Source organism: Coenobita brevimanus, chromosome 65 (assembly GCF_032717465.1).
Source record: "Coenobita brevimanus isolate Jiangsu-jjx chromosome 65, ASM3271746v2, whole genome shotgun sequence".
NCBI classification, from domain to species: Eukaryota; Metazoa; Arthropoda; class Malacostraca; order Decapoda; family Coenobitidae; genus Coenobita; species Coenobita brevimanus.
The window spans coordinates 46,978,404-46,997,028 of NC_137018.1; the positions used below are offsets into that span (position 1 = coordinate 46,978,404).

General features: G+C 41.9%; 1 protein-coding gene across 1 annotated transcript in view; it reads left to right on the forward strand.

The window, feature by feature from the left end:
* The first annotated feature begins 2,129 nt into the window (after window positions 1–2,129).
* LOC145405003 (purine nucleoside phosphorylase-like) overlaps window positions 2,130–18,625 on the forward strand; it is a 96,206-nt gene continuing 79,710 nt past the window's right edge. Inside the window, exon 1 of the mRNA XM_080276504.1 lies at window positions 2,130–2,245. Coding sequence (XP_080132630.1) covers window positions 2,130–2,245 — 116 coding nt within the window. The remainder of the gene's footprint in view (window positions 2,246–18,625) is intronic.

An 18,625-nucleotide genomic window follows, 5' to 3' on the forward strand; every position in this document is an offset into this window, starting at 1 on the left:
CTCAGCTGAATGAAGCTTGCATGAAGGAGTTTTAGTGTCCACATAATGAAAGCGAAAAGTCAGCGGTAAGAGCAGTAGAAATGGAGTTACTAAGGAATGTCTGTGGAGTGAAAAGAGTGGATAGAATAGGGAATAATGCGATTAGTGAAAGATGGAAAGTCAGGAGATATATGGACACCACGGTGGAAAATAGTGTGATTAGAGGGTATGGTCAAGTGGAGAGAATGGGTGTGAATAAGGTGATGAAGGCATATGTGAGTGAGTCTGCAGGTGGGAGGAAGCGTGACAGGTCAAGACGGTGGATAGAAGAATGTGTGATAAAGCTAGGCAAGGTTATTGATGTGGCAAGGGAACCGGCAGTGGATCGAGCTGTTTGGAAGAATTATGGAGGAGTGTATGACTTGAGTTTGGCACCCATTTTCATTTTTTGTCTTGGTAGTCGTCGGACTGACTGTGTGATAGGTAGTTATGAAACACATATTCTTGAAAGGTGTGTATGTGAGGTGGAGCCAGGATTTCGGAGGATTGAATGGTGAGTGAATGTGAGTGTGGCCCATTTAATTGGACAGACTTTGGGTAGTTCTTTCTATGAAGGTTTTTCTTGTTTTCTGGACCCTGCCTTACCCCATCTTTAGGTGGGAAAAGTGGTCTGGATTGTGATGATGATGGTGGTGGTGGTGATGTTGTCTGTAATCGTTCGTTCGTTCGTTTATAAAGGCTCCATCATGTCTGCATGCGTCGACCTTGGTCACCTAATGGCGGCTTTCCATGCTGCTCGATCTCTGGCAGCCTCCCCATTCAGCCTCTCATCCCTGAGGTCACACTCTATGACTTCGTCCCAAGTCTTTTTCGGTCTGCCTTTCGCAACCCTATCCCCAACGTTCATAATAATAATAATAATAATAATAATAATATTATTATTATTATTATTATTATTCCCCGTGACCTTCACAGTATTACCACTATTATTGCCCTCTTTACTGGAATTTCGACTTTGTTTCTTGTCCTGAGAGAGAGAGAGAGGGGGGGGGGGGATTAAACAAGCGCCATACTCCTATCTCGCACTTCTTCAACTCTACAACAAATACCACATTACTGCAACACAACAGCCATCCCCATCACTACTACTACTTTCAAATTTTAAAAAATGTATTATTAACTTCCTGCATTTATTTATTGTACAGTCTCGCTGTATTTTCCGACACGAAAAATGTCTGTCATCTTCAGTCTTGAGGAAGTTTTTGATGGCTTGTAGTGACGGAGAAATGATAATCCCAATTGTGGAAATAGGTTCGGAAAAAAAAAAAAATGATAAAGTGATGAATGTTACATACTGTATATCTCCGTAGCTATTGGTGGATTTCGTTCTGTATTTTAAATCGTTGTATGAATTATAGCATTTAAGCGTCTGATTCAGTTATGCTTGGAAATTATAGTTTAAGTGCGGTGAAATTCCAATTTTTAAAATGCTACCTGGCAACTGTAGAGGTTACCATAATATCTCCACTACCACGTGCGGGCTCAGTAACCTGTTAGAAAGGGAGGAGTGAAGGTGGAATATTCTCTCGCTCAGACTCTTGGCATCTATTATTTGACGAGGCTGCATTTTTACTGATTGGTTAATACGTCTTGAAATTCACTTCCTTTAGCATTTATCCACCAGATCTTCTTATACCTTGCCTAATTTAGCTATAACAAGCAATTATCGGTTGAACTCAACTTTCTCCAGCACAAAGTCATCTGTGCAACCTATTCAGAGATCGGGCATTATCCCGTACATCCCAGTGAGGCATCTCCGATCTAGTCTAAGCTTGATCTTATGAACTTGACTCTAGGCAAACTAACAAAAACTGACAGAATTCAGACCCAAAGTTTTTAGTCGCAAGCACTTCAATTAAACTACCGGTAGCCAAACCATTCTATCTTACCCACGTTTAACCGAGCCAGAACAATTTCATTTTGATATAACCAAGTCCAGCCTACCCAAAAGCAATTGAGCCATACCTAATCTATCTTAACCTAACTCAGCCATACCTAACCCAACCAAGCCAAATCTGACAAAACCCTACATAATCTAACCAAGCCAAGCCACACCCAACTTAACCCATCCCATCCCAACACACTCAACCATGAGCTCCCTGCTGAACAACCTGATCGTACCTGGCCACGCTGGGAACACAGCAATGAAGGAAAAGAAACAGAACCAACTGAATCCCGCGACTACCCGGCAGGTGGACGAAGAAGGGTGAGTGCCGGGTTATTATCCATGTTTAGAGCTTCTTTTTCGTTTTTTTTTTTTTCTGTGATTCTTATTAACGTAACTGGTTTTTGAAAGTTTGAGTCGTCGATAGTTTTAACATTTTGACATTTTTGGAGGCAGGGGATTTATTTTGTGTGGCAGTTTCAATTATTTTTTGAGGCTATGTTGGTCTTGTTATTTATTGCGGCTTTCCGTAATGTTGAGGTGTGGATCTGATATTATTAGCATTATATTGACAGTTTGAGAAGCGAACTATGAAGGGTGCATGAATATTTAAGGGGAATATTGAATTTTGGTAGGCGCGATTTTGATGTTCAAAGCAAACCATTCGGGTTGAGAGCCCAGTTGTTTGTGTTATTATTATTCCAGGATTCCGGGGGCTTGAATGATGAGTGAATGGAAGTGTGGCCTATTTGGATTGGGCAAGTTTGTGCTGTCTAGACATTGCAACTCCTCACCCTGCCCTTGGGTGGGAAAGGAGGTCCGGATGATGATGATGAATGATGATTATTATTGCTCCACTGGTTTTCTCTTTTTCTGTCTTCTCTTTTTGGTACTTTTTGAAGCATTATTGTGGTATTTGTCTTTTCTTGTGAGAATTGTTTATTTATTTATTTATATATTTCTATATCTAGGCGTTATTCAGATTTCTGGCAGTGATTTAAAATATTATGAGATGTGTGTCAAAGCAGTTTCTGAATTCATGGGCCGTTCTCAGGTGGTCTTGGATTGTGTTAGGCTTATGTTGGGTGATGAGTACTAACAGCGGTGGTCTTATACTTCAGGGGGTCCTGGGCCCAGACACACACAACTCCGCAGAAGGCAGTCTGGGGCAGGAGTCATGGGACCCACCAATATCTATCTATCTATACATTTAGGCTGCTTCCCCCAAGGAAAGAGAGGTAGCCGAGACAGGACGACACACTCGATCCCCATTTACTCATCCATTCAAACACATTCATTCGCATCTTAGCCCCAAAGGGAAGAAGGGCCAGATCCTCATCGCACCACACCGCACGAGGGTCAATGCAATCAGTGACATCGGTAACAGGGATTTTCATATCCATACAACAGTCCAGGCTCTGAAATATTTTTACTTAACTGCGATGCTTAGTGCAAGAATAAAAAAAATTTTAGTAAAATATCTGTAATTTTATGGTATTAGTCAAATCTCGGGGCCCCCTTTGTAAGAGGATTCTGAGTAGTTGCCCACCCCCAAAGCCACAACTGCGCTCTAGTCCATAATACATAAAAAATAACTGTAATAATAAATAAAACAATGATGTTAATGCAAGACTTTGTCCCAACGGCCTACTGGACAAAAATATCCACTGGTTAGGAAGCGAACATGGTAGTCTTTGTGCAAATCATGTTTTTTCAGCGTATCTCGAACCATTGGGTAATATATTAATACAGTGACTAGCCTGGCCTCAGGCTATGTTCGTGCATCTGTTGCCGTAGTGTTGTCACGCTCGTTGACAGGTCACTGTTTACCTGGTTTCTTCACTACGATGTCTAATATATCTCAACTTAGACTTCAAACTGGAGAGGATAGTTGTAACTTTCATAAGCTCTGTTATTAAGAGCGCACTCTCCTTAATCTGATTATAAGTGTTAGTAATAAAAAAATTAACACGTCATCATATTAAAGAGGTCTCTCTCTGTCTGTCTGTCTCTCTCTCTCTCTCTCTCTCTTATTGGTTACCATGTTCGTCTGTCTGCAGTGCCCTTCGTAGGTCAAATTCAGCCGTGAAAAAAAAAAAAAACTAATAATATTGTATATCCTTTCCTATGCTGTTAGCCCCCCTGTCGGCTTATGGTTACGATGACATAAACTAACACACACAAAAATGCCATTATAACACTACCGCTGTCATTTGCATTGCTCTTACCACAAACACCATTTCTGATCATACACATTAGGAGGAAGAGTGAATTGTAGGTACCGCTATCCCTCCGAGAAGGTTCTGTCCAGCAGTAAGCCTCTTAGCTTGGTACAGACTCGTATGATATACTGTATATAGATAGACAGGTAGGTAGTTAGGCAGTTAGATAGGTAGGTAGGCAGGCAGTTTGATAGGCAGATAGATAGATAAACAGATTATTGACCACAAATTATAAATACAGTCTACGAGAAAATCCTACATGAAATGGTTCAGATGCAAATGCTTTAACACATCAGCCATTAAAAACCGTTCACCGATTCAGCTACTGTAGGGTAGTGACGTAAAATCGTAGCATTGCACAGTAAATCCATACAAAACGTACATATACATACAATGTATACCGTATATTTTCTCAGTTCGAACCCATCAATCTTATTGCGCAGCTATCATGTACTAGTAATCTTAACTGATACTGGAAAGCATAGGGCGCGATAAGAGCGATAGGAGTGAACAGAGAGAAGGATGGAAAAATTTAGTCTAGTGAGAGTTTCATCTCTCTCTCTCTCTCTCTCTCTCTCTCTCTCTCTCTCTCTCTCTCTCATAGTCTTTAGTTGTACAGAGTAGAGAGACGTTAGGATCTCGTACGTGGCTCATCCTTAATAATGATGCCCTCTCTCTCTCTCTCTCTCTCTCTCTCTCTCTCTTTATGTGTGTGTGTGTGTTTCCTTACCATTTACCACAACATTCGGTGAGTCTTAATTTTCGCGAAATTGTAAGTGGAATTTTTTGACCTTATTCTGCCAACAAATCTTGCATATGGAGACTCGCCAGTGCAAGGAAATCAGCTGATGGTGCGATTACAAGTATTATTGTCATCTCATACTGTGTTATACTGTACCTACCGCCCATACGACTTGCATTAGACCCATACCCATTGACCTGTTGACTTTGGATATGGCATCAAGGAAGCCGATAAGCTGTGTGTTTACAGTATGAATAAGGCAAAATCACTCAAGATATTTCATAACATCCTCAGGAGCAACCTTGCGTAATCTTGACTAATCATGATCAAGCTTGAATTTCATTTTCTGCCTCTTTGCTGCGGAAACGGACAGCCATTTGATATTCGGAGTATGTTTCCGAGATTGATGAAAATATCGACCTTTTTTTTCGCGAAAGTGTGCCTAAGTTTCTTTGAATGAAGGTTAAAATGTTTTTGGTTGTATGTGTGTGTGTGTGTGTGTGTGTGTGTGTGTGTGTGTGAGAGAGAGAGAGAGCAAGATAACAGTATGTGACGTGTACTTATAGCCATTTGTGCGATTCTAGCTACCATCAGACGAATTTATTCAGCTATGTCGAGACCTTTCACAATGAAGGGGTTAGGATAGATATGAATCACCAGTAGGAACTCAATATATTCACTGATTCATTTTAGCTTGCAAAGTGAAGGTGCCCGAGGATAGGCTTCCGTTGTCTAGTATATCCCTTTCAAGCAGATGACAGTTTTCATTATATATACCTGCATCCTCCAGACGATTTTATGCAGCTGAAGAAAGGCTCTTTGAACTGAAGGAGGGAGATGTAGCCTAAATTATATCTGTCACTGGTTGAGTTGAAGAGTCTGCGGATTAGTCTGATGGTGTGATTAAAGTAAAAAAAAAAAAATCGTCGCTGTACTGAACGCGATGTTTAGACAAAGGTCAGCTTGGGGGGGGGGGGAATCACCGATAGGGCATCTCTGACCCGAGTATTCTATCACCAAATCACTGTTGTTCAGTGAAATAATTAAAAGTGAAAAATCTTATGCTTGAAACAGCGAGTTTGAATGAGGGCGTAATCTGTCTGTGGCTGTAAGCATTTATTACCTGCACCTGAATTAAACACATATTTTCCATACTTTTTTGCCACGTTCATCGGTAACATGAAACTAATAAGTAGGCGCCAAGTAATCCAGCAGTGAAGATGCCCCGGCAGATGTGGCCCATGAAATGAGTAAATCTAAAGGGTGGTTGGGGTTTATTGTTCACGTAATGACACTCGGGCGACCGTCTGATCATTCTGATCTCAGTGTCAGGACTGAGTAACCTAGCCCCGGGCCCCTATGTTCCTGATGTGACAGTGAAGTGTATCGTCGAAGTAGTTTTTGATACTGATTCCCCCCCCCCAACCTTCGGTGTGTCCTTTTTGGAAGTTATCAGGGCAAACCACCACTTCGGTTAATATGACTGTGTTCAACTTGACTATAGTCTATTTGACTGACCTGTGCAGCTGAGATGTATGGGGCAAGTAGGGTGTGTTTGATTCGTGGCTGCTGATTGGCCGCCGATAATGCCACTGAAGTAAATGCAGGCACGTATTGTAGTGCAACATGCGGACGTGGGTGTACATCCTGGATGGATATTATAAGCATGCGGACGTAGGTGTACACCGTGGGTGTATGCAGTGCAACATGCGGACGTGGGTGTACAACGTGGGTGGATGCAGTGCAACATGCGGACGCGGGTGTACACCGTGGATGTATAATTTACTTCAAACGTCACTCAACGTTTTATAAAACATTCTAATCAGCTTTAATTTTCTCTGATGATGTTAACTTTATAAGCTAATTTTGACCTCTTTAGCTTCGGAAATTATTCCATATTTAAACTGGATGCTTATATTGCAAGCAATTTACCGGTATAAATATTAAAGTGCTAAAATATGAAGAGCTGTAGATTTACATCATCGACGACCAATCAGCAGCCGCGAATCAAACACACCCTACTCTGTTCATACATCTTAGCTGCACAAGTCAATCAAATAGACTATAGTGGCTGATGTCTAATTGTATGCTGGGCTAGGCTACTATTAAAAACAAATATTTTTGGTGCTGTTTAAGATGCAGACATATACTGTATACCGGTACTGGGTATGCTGTATGCTGTGTTAGCAAGGATTTGGTTGGGATAAGGTGAATTGGGTGGGACAGGGGAATTTTTTGTTATGGTGTAGCCTACCTCAGTAAAAAAAAAAAAAAAAAAAAAAGACCCACAACACTAAGGCTGTCCTGTCCACGAGAGAGAGAGAGAGAGAGAGAGAGAGAGAGAGAGAGAGAGAGAGAGAGAGAGAGTGAGGAAGTGGGCGAGTGAGAGCTGGATTGGTAGGATGTGGCGGCTACTGAGGTGGTCAGGCTAGGGTGGTCAAGGACGGCCGGGGGGGGGGGGAAGCGGTAACCTATTGGAGAGGGAAGGGACGTATGGAGAGTGGGAAGTCGGGATGGAGGGATAGAAGTATGTAGAAGTAGAGAGAAGGAGGGAAATGTGGGGAACAAGAAGGGAGAGGTGAGAGTGAATGGGGTGTAAAGAGGCAAGGAAGGGAGTATGGAAAGGGAGAGGAGAGGGAATAAGTATAGAGTGAAGGAGGGGAGGCAAAGATTAAGGAAAGGAGGGAAAGAGGGAAATTAGAGAGAAGCAGGAGAAGCAGAGTAAGGGGCTGGAGGTAGAGAAGGCTGATAGTAGTGAGGGAGGGAAGGAAGGATTGAAGGCAACAGAGATAAAAGAAGTATGGAGGAAAGGATAAGTGGTGATAAATGGACTTGGAGAAGGAAATACCAGTAAGGTAAAGCAAGAAGGGGAGGGTTTTATGGATGGAAAGAAAGAGGGAGGGACACAAGTAGTGGGAGGGAAGGAGATGTAGATAAACGGAGGGAAGGAAATATGTTACAGTAAGACGGTGGGGGGATATGGATGGAGGGAAAGAGGGAGGCAGGTCAATAGAGTGGGAGGGACAGAAGTAGAGAGGGATGGAGGGAGTTAGGAAAAAAAATAAACTCTTCAGAAGGTCAGACCTGCACCATACCACTCACTGTCAACTACCACTATATTCTGTTTCACTGTATTAAGGCGGTAAAGAGGTAGTATAAGGTGAGGAAGAGTAGTGATAATTAAAGGGAGGGAGGGAGGACGGGAAGTAGGAAGGGAAGTACGGTACGGATGGAGCAGGGAGAGGGAGAGGAAACATGATGGGAGAGGAGTGGAGGAGGAAGAAAGGACGGAAAGGAGGGAGGGATGTAGGAAAGGGAGGAAGAGTGAAGGCAAGATTTTAAAAAAAAAAAAAAAAAGGAAAGGAATAGGGGGAGATATAAACTGAACTGAAGAGTTAGAAAGGGAGTGAGGATGAATGGAAGGAAAGAAAAGGAAACATGGAATGAGAAGAGAAATGATGGCACAAACACTGACGAGAGAGAGAGAGAGAGCGAGAGAGAGACAGACAGACAGACAGACAGACAGACGGAGGGGGGGGGGAGGTAGTGTGTTTTATCTGTCATCTTCCCTGAGAGTCTCACGCCAGATTATCAATGAGGTAATCGGGATAGTATCTAACCCCTCCAGTTATATTACGTAGTTTGTATTTTTACTGTTACCACATGACGATTTTATTCAGCTCAGGAGACTTGCAGATCAGGAGGAGTTAGACAGCCTTCATTAACCCCTTCCACTATCAGAGGTCTGTCCTGTATTGAATAAAATCACCTGTAGTTAAAGCAGAAATTGTCAGCTAAGCAAAATCGTCGGGTGTTATACCGATTTAAGTGCCAGAGTGCGTCCTTCACAGTAAAAAGACTGATCCCTTCTGCCTGATGATTTCCTTTTTTTTTTACTTTTGTTGTTGTCGTTGTAGCCCTAGGTTCATCAGAAACGTGGATCCAGTGTACAGTAATGTAGACTGAAATTACCGTTCTCCCGAAGCCCACCATCCTTCTCTCTGGGGACTGAGGCAGTTTGTATAGCAATAGGGGTGGCCGCCACGTAAAGGCATCCCACTCCAGCGCCTGTTTTATCCTTGCCGGACCCATCTCGCGGTGAATGAGTTATAGTCTCCATAATTCCTTTCACTACGATGACTCTTTTTTTTTTTTTTTTTTGTTAAATCTGGCCACCACAAGACGATTCCATTTAATTGAGGCCCATGGGAGGTCTGTGGTAGTGAAAGTGCTAACGAAGCTAGTATCCTATCAGTCCAATGTGACGCCACTGTCAAACTTACTAAAAATCGTATGGCGGTGAAAAAACAAGAAAAGACGTCATCGCAGTGAAGGAGTTGCCACTTCAATCCCATGACGTGTAGGTACTTTGTTCTTTCTACAGCCAGACGATTTTATTCAGTTTCAGAGAGACTTTTCCAGCCGGAGGAGTTAGATATACTATAACCTTCATTGGCTCCGTTTATGGCCAGAATCAAATTCAGTGGTCCGATGATAGCAAGAAGAGTAAGAAAAGTTTTATTAAATTGTAGAGGTTAAAATTCTCTCCAAAGTCAATATGAATAATGAAGTAGCAGCAAGAATAAAAGGAAGAAGACGTCTTAGGGCTTAAAAGTTGATGGAGATAGATTTTAGCCTCTTGAATGTATGGATTTTCAGCTTAGCTAACTGGTGTAGCCTTTAATAGAATATGGCACCGGTACTGGCCTGCTAAAGGGTTAAGGGACGTAGTTTTAAACCCTTCACTCCTAGACTTTTTTTTTTTTTTCCTTCAGACATCAGATAACGTACATACAGCTTGAGGGAATTTTTTTTTTTTTTTTTCAAAATGAAGAGTTAAGATACAGCCATCAGTAACGTCTTCATAGCTTGTTATCTCCCTTACACTGAGTACAGTTGCCTGATTGTGGTCTCAAGATAATGGAAACTGCGTCATCGAATTCATGAGGTTAAGTTAGACTCTTTGACCTCGAGGATTTCTCTTATCTGGTGAAACTCATCCTGTGTTAAGCTGAATAAAATACCAGTCTCAGTCAAATGTTGAGACTGGTGGGATTTCGCTTATCGGATCAAAATCGCCTGGTATTAGTTTTGTTCTTTCAACCCCAGAAACTGCCTTCCATGGTGCGGGTGTTTAGAATCTCGCGTAACCTCTGCACTGCCATCACGTTTATATTGTTTATGGCCATTCTCAGCCACCTTTTCTTTTAATAACTCCAATCCTATGACCCATTTTTTTTTTATTATTGCTATCACCGGACGATTTTATTCTGCTTTAAAGAGACTTCTCGGAGAAGTTAGATACAGCCACCGCTCACTCTTTTACTACTAGAGGTTCGTCCTGAGTTGGATAGAATCGTCTGGTGGTAGCATGAATAAAAAAAATAATCGGACTGAATGTGTCGACAGGTTAGGAAGGGCATCTAGAAGTGAAGGGGTTAATCACAAGTCAGTGGCGTCTTTTATCTTTGCAGCGGGTAAACGATAAGACACGGTTTTTGAGTCATGAAGTCGTTCACCCAGGAACTCTGATAGTCTTTTTATTTTTTTATCTTTTTATTTTTTCTCTGGCCAACCCTCATGTGACTCTTATTTAACTTGAGGGAAATCTTTTGCTGGTTTATGATAGCTACATCTATATATACTCTTTTTACCCTAACTTAGCCTAAAATTGCCATCTCTACATCTTGAATACGGAGATATAACGATAGATTAACAATTAGAATGTAATGCTAGTCACGAGGAAATGCTGTGGAAAGGATGCTGAGAGGTAGTGTTGTCTTAGTCTTTTTACTTTAACATGACCTAAAATTGCTCTCTCTCCATCCTAAATACAGAGATGTAATAATAGATAAACACTCATGTATAATGCAAATCACGAAGAAGTGCTATGGAGAGGGTGTAGAGCCGTTGTGGTCTTGTTCTGTCACAGTTCTACGTGAAATAAACTGTAAATGGACAAAAATCTAGGCAACGTTAAGCGAAAGGACTACAGCTCCTCTAGTTTGAAAAAATGTCTTAAGCTGAATAAAAGCCTCTGAAAGCGGCATTGATAAGAAATATGTCATGGGAGGGAAAGGGTTACTGCAAGGTATATTTAAACCCCCTTCATGTCATCATGTTTCTCCCACGCTGAATGAAATCGTCTGGAAACAGCAAGAAAATGATATAAAAAACTTGAGGTGTCTGTTGTCTTCCATAATTCCTTCACTACGGTGACGTGTCCTCGCTACCTCCAGATGATTTTTTTTTTTTTGTCCGGAATCAGTCGGAATGTAAGTTAACCCCTGCAGTCCGATGACATTTATTTTGTTCCTGCTGTTAGTGCACGATTTTATTTAGCTTAAGACAGGCTTTTCGAACGGGAGAGGTTAGAAACGGCCTTCATTAACCTCTTCGTTGCTAGAGGCCATTGTCAAGTATAATCATCTGGTGGTGGCAAGAATGGATGAAGAAAACACGTCTTCGGATTGAAGGGGTTAGTGAAGGGTACGGGCTACCTCTGACCTCTTCAGGTAGAAAAGTATCTCGTGAGCTGAATAAAATTACCCGGAAGTAGCAGGAGTATAGCTTTATAAAGTATAGAAAAAAGCGTGTGTGGTGAGTGCAACTTCTTCCGTAATTACCTTTTCCGCTTCCTGATGGGAGACGGAAAAGGAGGGCAAGATCGAGATGGAGAGCTTAGGTGCGAGAATTCATAGTACGTAAGGGAGGGTGGTAGTATGTTGTGGGAAGAGTCGTTGCTGAACAGGGACTAAAACACCTTGAGATTGATTTTTCTATTGGCCATCCCTCACAAGGTAGGGCGTCAGTCCATTGGTGGGTGTTTAGGTGGACTTCCTGATGGTGGGAGTACGTGGCCTCACTGACCACTGACCCATAGTTCACCTCACATACTGGTATTGGAAGGGTTACTTTCTCTTCAGTGATCCTTTTTCATACTGAGCGTCCATCATCATCATCATATTATATGCAGCAAAAGGGGAACTGGAAACTTCAGTAAAGCTCTGTGCACTTTATTGAGTAAATTATTCCTGTACCGCACCAGGGTACTGTGGAAATAATATGATACAGTATACGGCAAGGAATCTGCGTTGAGAGTCCCTAGACTACCCTTGTAACTAAGATTCGTAATATTGGCGTGAGATGTGGCAAGGGAACCTGTACCATGAGGCAGTGATGGTGGGTGAGGCTCAAGAGGGTGGATATGGTTGTGAGGCAATACCTGCTCTTATCATGACTTGTGAGGTGTCGTCAGTCAGTACCGGTACGGTTCCTGCCTGCATGACGGTACAGGTAGTCAGGGGCGTTATCAACCCTGCACACGTGTTAGGGACGATGCTGTCACTCGCTGCTCCAGCTAGGAGGGTTGTCTGTCGGGGAATCCAGTTCGTCCAAAGTCCCTGTTCGAGTGGTGCCACAATAAAATATAAGCTGGTTGTGTCACACACACCTCAGTCATGGGTGGTGGTTTTTGATGGTCGAGTGGGTTCTGACAGGTATGATGTGGTGTGGATGTTGAAAGGTGTATTGTGGTGTGGTGTGGTTGCTGTTACAGGTGTTGTATCACCTCACCAGACTTCTTTAGTACCGTACGGTGTATATACTCTTTACTGACGCGGGCGTGTATCTGCTCAGCATTTGCGTGAATAGCCTATCCAACCTGGATGAACCACACTACAGGCCAGTGAGGAAGGTGTGCCTGAAGGCAGGATTGTGTTCCAATGGAGTGTGAGGGACGCCGGGTGGGCTGGTGGAGGATGGTGCCGGTGGGGCACGGGGGAAGGGGGAATAGCAGGGCGGCGGGGTGGGTGCAGGATGGAGGAATGGCTGGATGGCAGGAAGGGTCAGTTATGTAACCAGGAAGCGGCAGTCCAGTGTGGCTGGTGGCTTAGGTAACTGCATCACAACATTACCACACTAACACACCACTATACCTCCTTACTAGCATACCACTACAGTATCACACCACCATACTACCATGCCACCACAGGACCACACCACCACACTACTATACCACCACGCTACCACACCACCACTACCATATCACCACACTGCCATACCACCATACCACCACACTACTATATCACCACACTACCATTATTACATCAACACACTACCACCACATCACCACATTCCAGTACCACCACACTGCCTCACAACCACATTGCCATATCATCACTACCCACCTCTCTCTCTCTCTCTCTCTCTCTCTCTCAGGTTACGCAACGCTAGGCAACTGCACCCCAGACGAGATCAAACGTTTTCAAGCAGAGTCCACGTTGTTAGTCGTATTTACACGTTGTCAGTCGTATTTACACGTTTTGAGTTGATTTACCCGTTTTTACGTGCAGTCGGCCATCGAGTCAAGCGCATTTACACTTTTTACTGCGAATTTACAAGGTTTTAAGGTCATCTACAAGAACTTTAGCAGATTTACCTGTTATCAGATTTACACATCAGCGCATTTACACATTATCAAGCACGCTTACTCGTTATCAGGCACATTTATCAGCCACATATACACGTTATCAATCACATTTACACGTAATCAGATAAATTTACTCAGTATCAAGCACATTTACGTTATAAGGCACATATACACATCAAATAAATTTACACGTTGAGTCAAGCGTATTTGCACGTTATCAAGCCTATTTACACGTTCAGAAGCACATTTACACGTTCAGAAGCACATTTACACGTTCAGAAGCACATTTACACGCTCAGCAGCACATTTATACGTTCAGAAGCACATTTACACGTTCAGAAGCACATTTACACGTTCAGAAGCACATTTACACGTTCAGAAGCACATTTACACGTTGAAATAATCGTTTTTGCATGTTTTTACCCGAAGCACACTGGTTTTCGCCTTCACTTATTGTTCTAGGTGAAAATTTTGACTGAAACTTCTGCCTTGCTCATCCTTCTACATAACACCTGCAGACACGCCAAGAGGACGCAGCCGGAAATTGAATCACTTAAGGGTTGAATTCTAAGGGATTTCGGAGATTACGTAACGCCATTTCTTTAACGATTTATTTTGCTCGTGACACCTCATAACATGTTTTTTTTTTTTTTTTACGATTTGTTTTGCACATTACGATCACTTCTTTAGCGATGTAGTCTGCACGTTACACTTTACATCTCTTCATCGATTTATTTGTCACATTATTCCTCGTAACACCTCTTCTTTAGCGATTTATTTTGCATATTACACCCCATAACACATTTTCTTTAGCGATCTAGTCTTCATATAGTACCCAAACATCCTCCTGTAGCCTATTGACGCAAATTATGCCGATATTAGAACGTTGCAAGTAAAATACAATAGAATGTTACAATGTATTATGTAAACTAAATCGCCATGGAAAAGGTGCTACGAAGCCTCCTTTGCAACCTATAATGGAAGGTAATTGAGGTTAATTTCTCACGTAATGCTATTCTGATCATCTCACTAAATGTCGAGAAGGGGTAGCCTAGCCCCGGGCCGCTACGGATGAAACAATGGAAATGAGATTAGGGAAGGAGTCTGCATATAGTATTCTCACTTTAATTTGGCCTAATATTCCCATCTCTCCGTCGTTTTTTATGAGACGTAGCAAAGATTAGCACTGGAATGTTGCCAGTCACGAAGAAGTACTGTCAGTGCTGAGTCGTGGCAAAGATTAGCAGTAGAATACGTTGGCAGTTATGAAGAAGTTACGTTCGCTCTGAGTCGTAGCAAAAATTAGCATTAACATGTGTTGCCAGTCACAAAGTGGTGCTGTGGAAAGGATGTCGAGCTGCAGCGTTATCTTCGGCCATTGAACCACGTGAAGTAAGCTGCAAAGGGACGAAAATTTGGGCCAAGTTAAGGTGAAGGAACTGTATATAGGACATCATCGTGACCCATTTATTTCTGTATGAGATAAGGTAATTTACTCCTATCTGTCAGTATTGCAACATTGTCGATGTTAAAACGATATATAAGCCATAAAAGTGTTTGATGGGTTGGCTAATATAGATTATAAATCGCAAATGAAAAGGTATTAAGGTGTCAGAAAGTCTTCTAAGCTAGCGAAAGTTCCGACTTGTAATCTTTTAGCGGATGAGGCTGTGTGTGAAGAAACATTGATGAATTTGAAGTATATATATATATATATATATATATATATATATATATATATATATATATATATATATATATATATATATATATATATATATATATATATATATATATATATATATATATATATATATATATAGCCTGTATGATGAAACCAGTAGATGGGGTGTTGTGGGTCTGATACACACACACACACACACACACACATTCGCGAATACAGCATCTCTCTCTCTCTCTCTCTCTCTCTCTCTCTCTCTCTCTCTCACACACACACACACACACACACACACACACACAGTTTTATGCGCGCGCGCGCATAAAACTGTGTGTATGTGTGTGTGTGTGAGAGAGAGAGAGAGAGAGAGAGAGAGAGAGAGAGAGAGAGAGAGAGAGGTGGAGATGGGGTTTATTATAATTATGTGTATACGTGTGAGAAAAAGTTTGCTGGTTTGCTGAGAGAGAGAGAAAGAGAGATGGCGTCCTTTCGTTTTCTTATTAGCTGTTGCCAGAATTATAATCACAACTTTACTGTTACGTTCTTTGGTGGAGATTTTAACAGCACAACCATATTGCCTAACATTTCCTTCAAGCATTTCCGGTAGCTAACGACATTTGCACTACTTCTAACATTTCCTCTTCTTAAACCAGCTGTTGGCATTTCCCTGGTAGAAACATATCCGGTATCGAAGCTGCTTAACGACATTTCCGCAATTTAAAGTCAAGGGAAGGAAATGAGAGGACAGAATATGGATAAAGAATTGTTTATGGAAATGCGCGTGACAGCAACTGCACTTTGATTTTAACCCCTTCAGGCCGATAACGTATTTTTCTACTTGATTTTTTCCCATTTCCAGGCGATTTTTGGAGATGGGAGATAAAACCTTAATTATCCTTCAGCACCAGAGACCCTTCATTGGTTGAACATAGATCGTCTGCAGAGAGAAAGAGAGAGAGATTGTTTTCCGTTACTACGTGGAATTCTTCACTAACCCACAAACTATGATACCATATACTGTACAATCGCTCTAGTGCTCGTTGAGTACTTGAGCGATTGTGTTATTGGCCTGATAACGAAGTTAAAGGTCAACTGCATCTCGTCCTTCCTCTCACTTTTAATCCCTTAGGTATCCGACGTCCGGTTTTGTTCCTGCTTCTCTAGACGATTAGAATATTCGGAACACTTACTATGGTGGGTGCGGGTTGGGGGTAAGGGGCTAGGGTGGGGCTAAACTTTATGATTGGAAGACGCACTGCTAACATAGTGTACCCATGTTAAGTATTCCGAACTTTCAAGTGGAGGGCTGATTGGGGGAGGAGGCAGATCTGACTGGGTGGAGGGGGGACGGCTTCCTCTGACCCACGTAGCAACGCCATTGGCACTACCACTTGTCCTCATCCCTATGGTCGGTTAGAATTTGTTGGGTGGGTCAGCGGTTCATATAGTTTCATTTATTTGTAGTATTTTTTCATTATTGACCGCAAGGTTATACAGTACATTGTGATCATAAGGTTTTGTAGGTACCAGAAACAGTTTGGCTACCCACAAAAACCAGAGTGCGATAGTTGTTGCTCTACAGGGTGCTACTTCCAGTTTTCACTCATGAATTAGTGTTTTTGCTGTCAAGTATGGTATGCAATTTTGAGGCACCCTGTATTTATTGCCACAGAGAGAGAGAGAGAGTACACTCATGTGTACCAATATCTCTGCTATATGTGTTGTGATGTAAGGAAAGTACTCGGCATATATCATGTGTGTGTGACGATAACTGAAGAGGCACTTAAAGTTATTTACTGTAGCGTCATTGTTGTTCTGTAGGTCAAATGTCTCAGGGTACTGTCCCCGTACTGTATGGCATGTCATGTCACAAGGTATTTGGTCACCTTTAAATGTTCTGGAGGTAGTTAGAGTAGACTTTCGCACCTAGCTTACATCTTGTTATATACTGGTACAGTATGTACTTACAGTGCAGAGGATCCCAGGAGTTGACGTTCTAACTTGTGGTGAATACTGGGTTCATCGTAAGACATTGATATGCTATGAACATATATCTGAATCCCAACAGTTATGGAGTACAAAGCATTTAAATTTGAACAGTAGTATTGGAAAAAATACTATTGCTGCCCAGTTTTGCTGTCCTCAGTACTGTTGATTGCATTATTTTTATTGTGAATACCCCAGGCAATAATAAACAAATGCAGTGCACTATGAACTGTCAGTTAAAAAAAAAAAAAAAAGCGAGTGGAAGATGGTAACGGGGTGAAAATTTGATATTTTTTACCATTACCATTATTCAGATTTAAATGCCTTTACCCCATAATCGTTGCTTTTCCGGCATATGTTTTTAGAATATTTGCCTTAGCATAGGAAAACTTTCTGGCATAGGTTACATGAATATGTCAGACAAAGGAGGAATAACCACGGGATACGTGCCTTACTTGCTGCCCTAACCAGCGGAGAGTTTGACATATCCAGCACTTTGGAAAGGGGGTGGGACGTGATTCATACCGGAACTACGGTACTACTCACTGCATTTAAGCAGTCAAAAAATGAAAATTACTTAGACTGGACCTGTTTTAATCAGAGGAATACAATAACATAGGGAAATGCATGTTCAGGAAGATGTTTATCACCTCCGCAAACGAAGTTGTAGGAGGTTACCCAGGAATGTATTCACCCCTGTTTGTTGTTTTTTCACAAAATATATCAAAAAGTTATAGATGGACATCAGTGAAATTTTGTGGATATGTAGATTATGGCCCAAGGAAGAGCTGATTACATTTTTGGGGTGATTTAAGTTCGAGTCCCGGTTCAGGATTGTTTTTCTTTTGTTTTTCCGCAATATATATATATATATATATATAAAAGATTGATGGATTTCAGTGAAATTTTGTGAACATGTGGGTCATTGGTCAAGGAAGACTATGAAATTTTAGTGATCAGAGTTGTCTGGTATAGGCGTTGGCGGAGTTACGCCCTCTTTGGGTGCTGTATTTTGATACTTATGGTAAATGACAGTTTTATTATAAATAATCATTGGTCCGCCAACATAGGGGAGGCGTACCTCCACCCCCCCAGATCCGTGTCTTATCACAATTTCCAAGATCTCATTCAACACCTGCTTCTCGGTTGATGTGGTGTCTAATTCCTCCCTACTCGATGTTTCTCCTTGACTAAATAATATCGTGAGGTGGATATCATGTCTGTCAGAAGGTTGAGCTAAAGGGAGTCATTAAAGAGAGCACACACACACACACACACACACACACACACACACACACACACACACACACACACACACACACACACACACACACACACGTAAAATGTACACCTCTGGCCCCACCCCCTGGCTTGGCCAATAGCGTGGCAGTTGGGTCTTCCTGGTGCACGCTGATTGGTCGGGGCTCAAGGTTTGGCGGCAGGAGAGTTAGACATAGTTTTAGAGATAGTGAGATAAGTAGTCCGTTTCATACCCCGCAACCCATTTACCCAACGTCGCACTTCTGTTTATCACCGATTTTCTCTCTCTCTCTCTCTCTCTCTCTCCGGTTCCCTGTGATGTCAGCTTTTTTTTTTTTTTCATAATGTTCTTTCTTACTGCCCGACGATTTTGTGCAGTTTA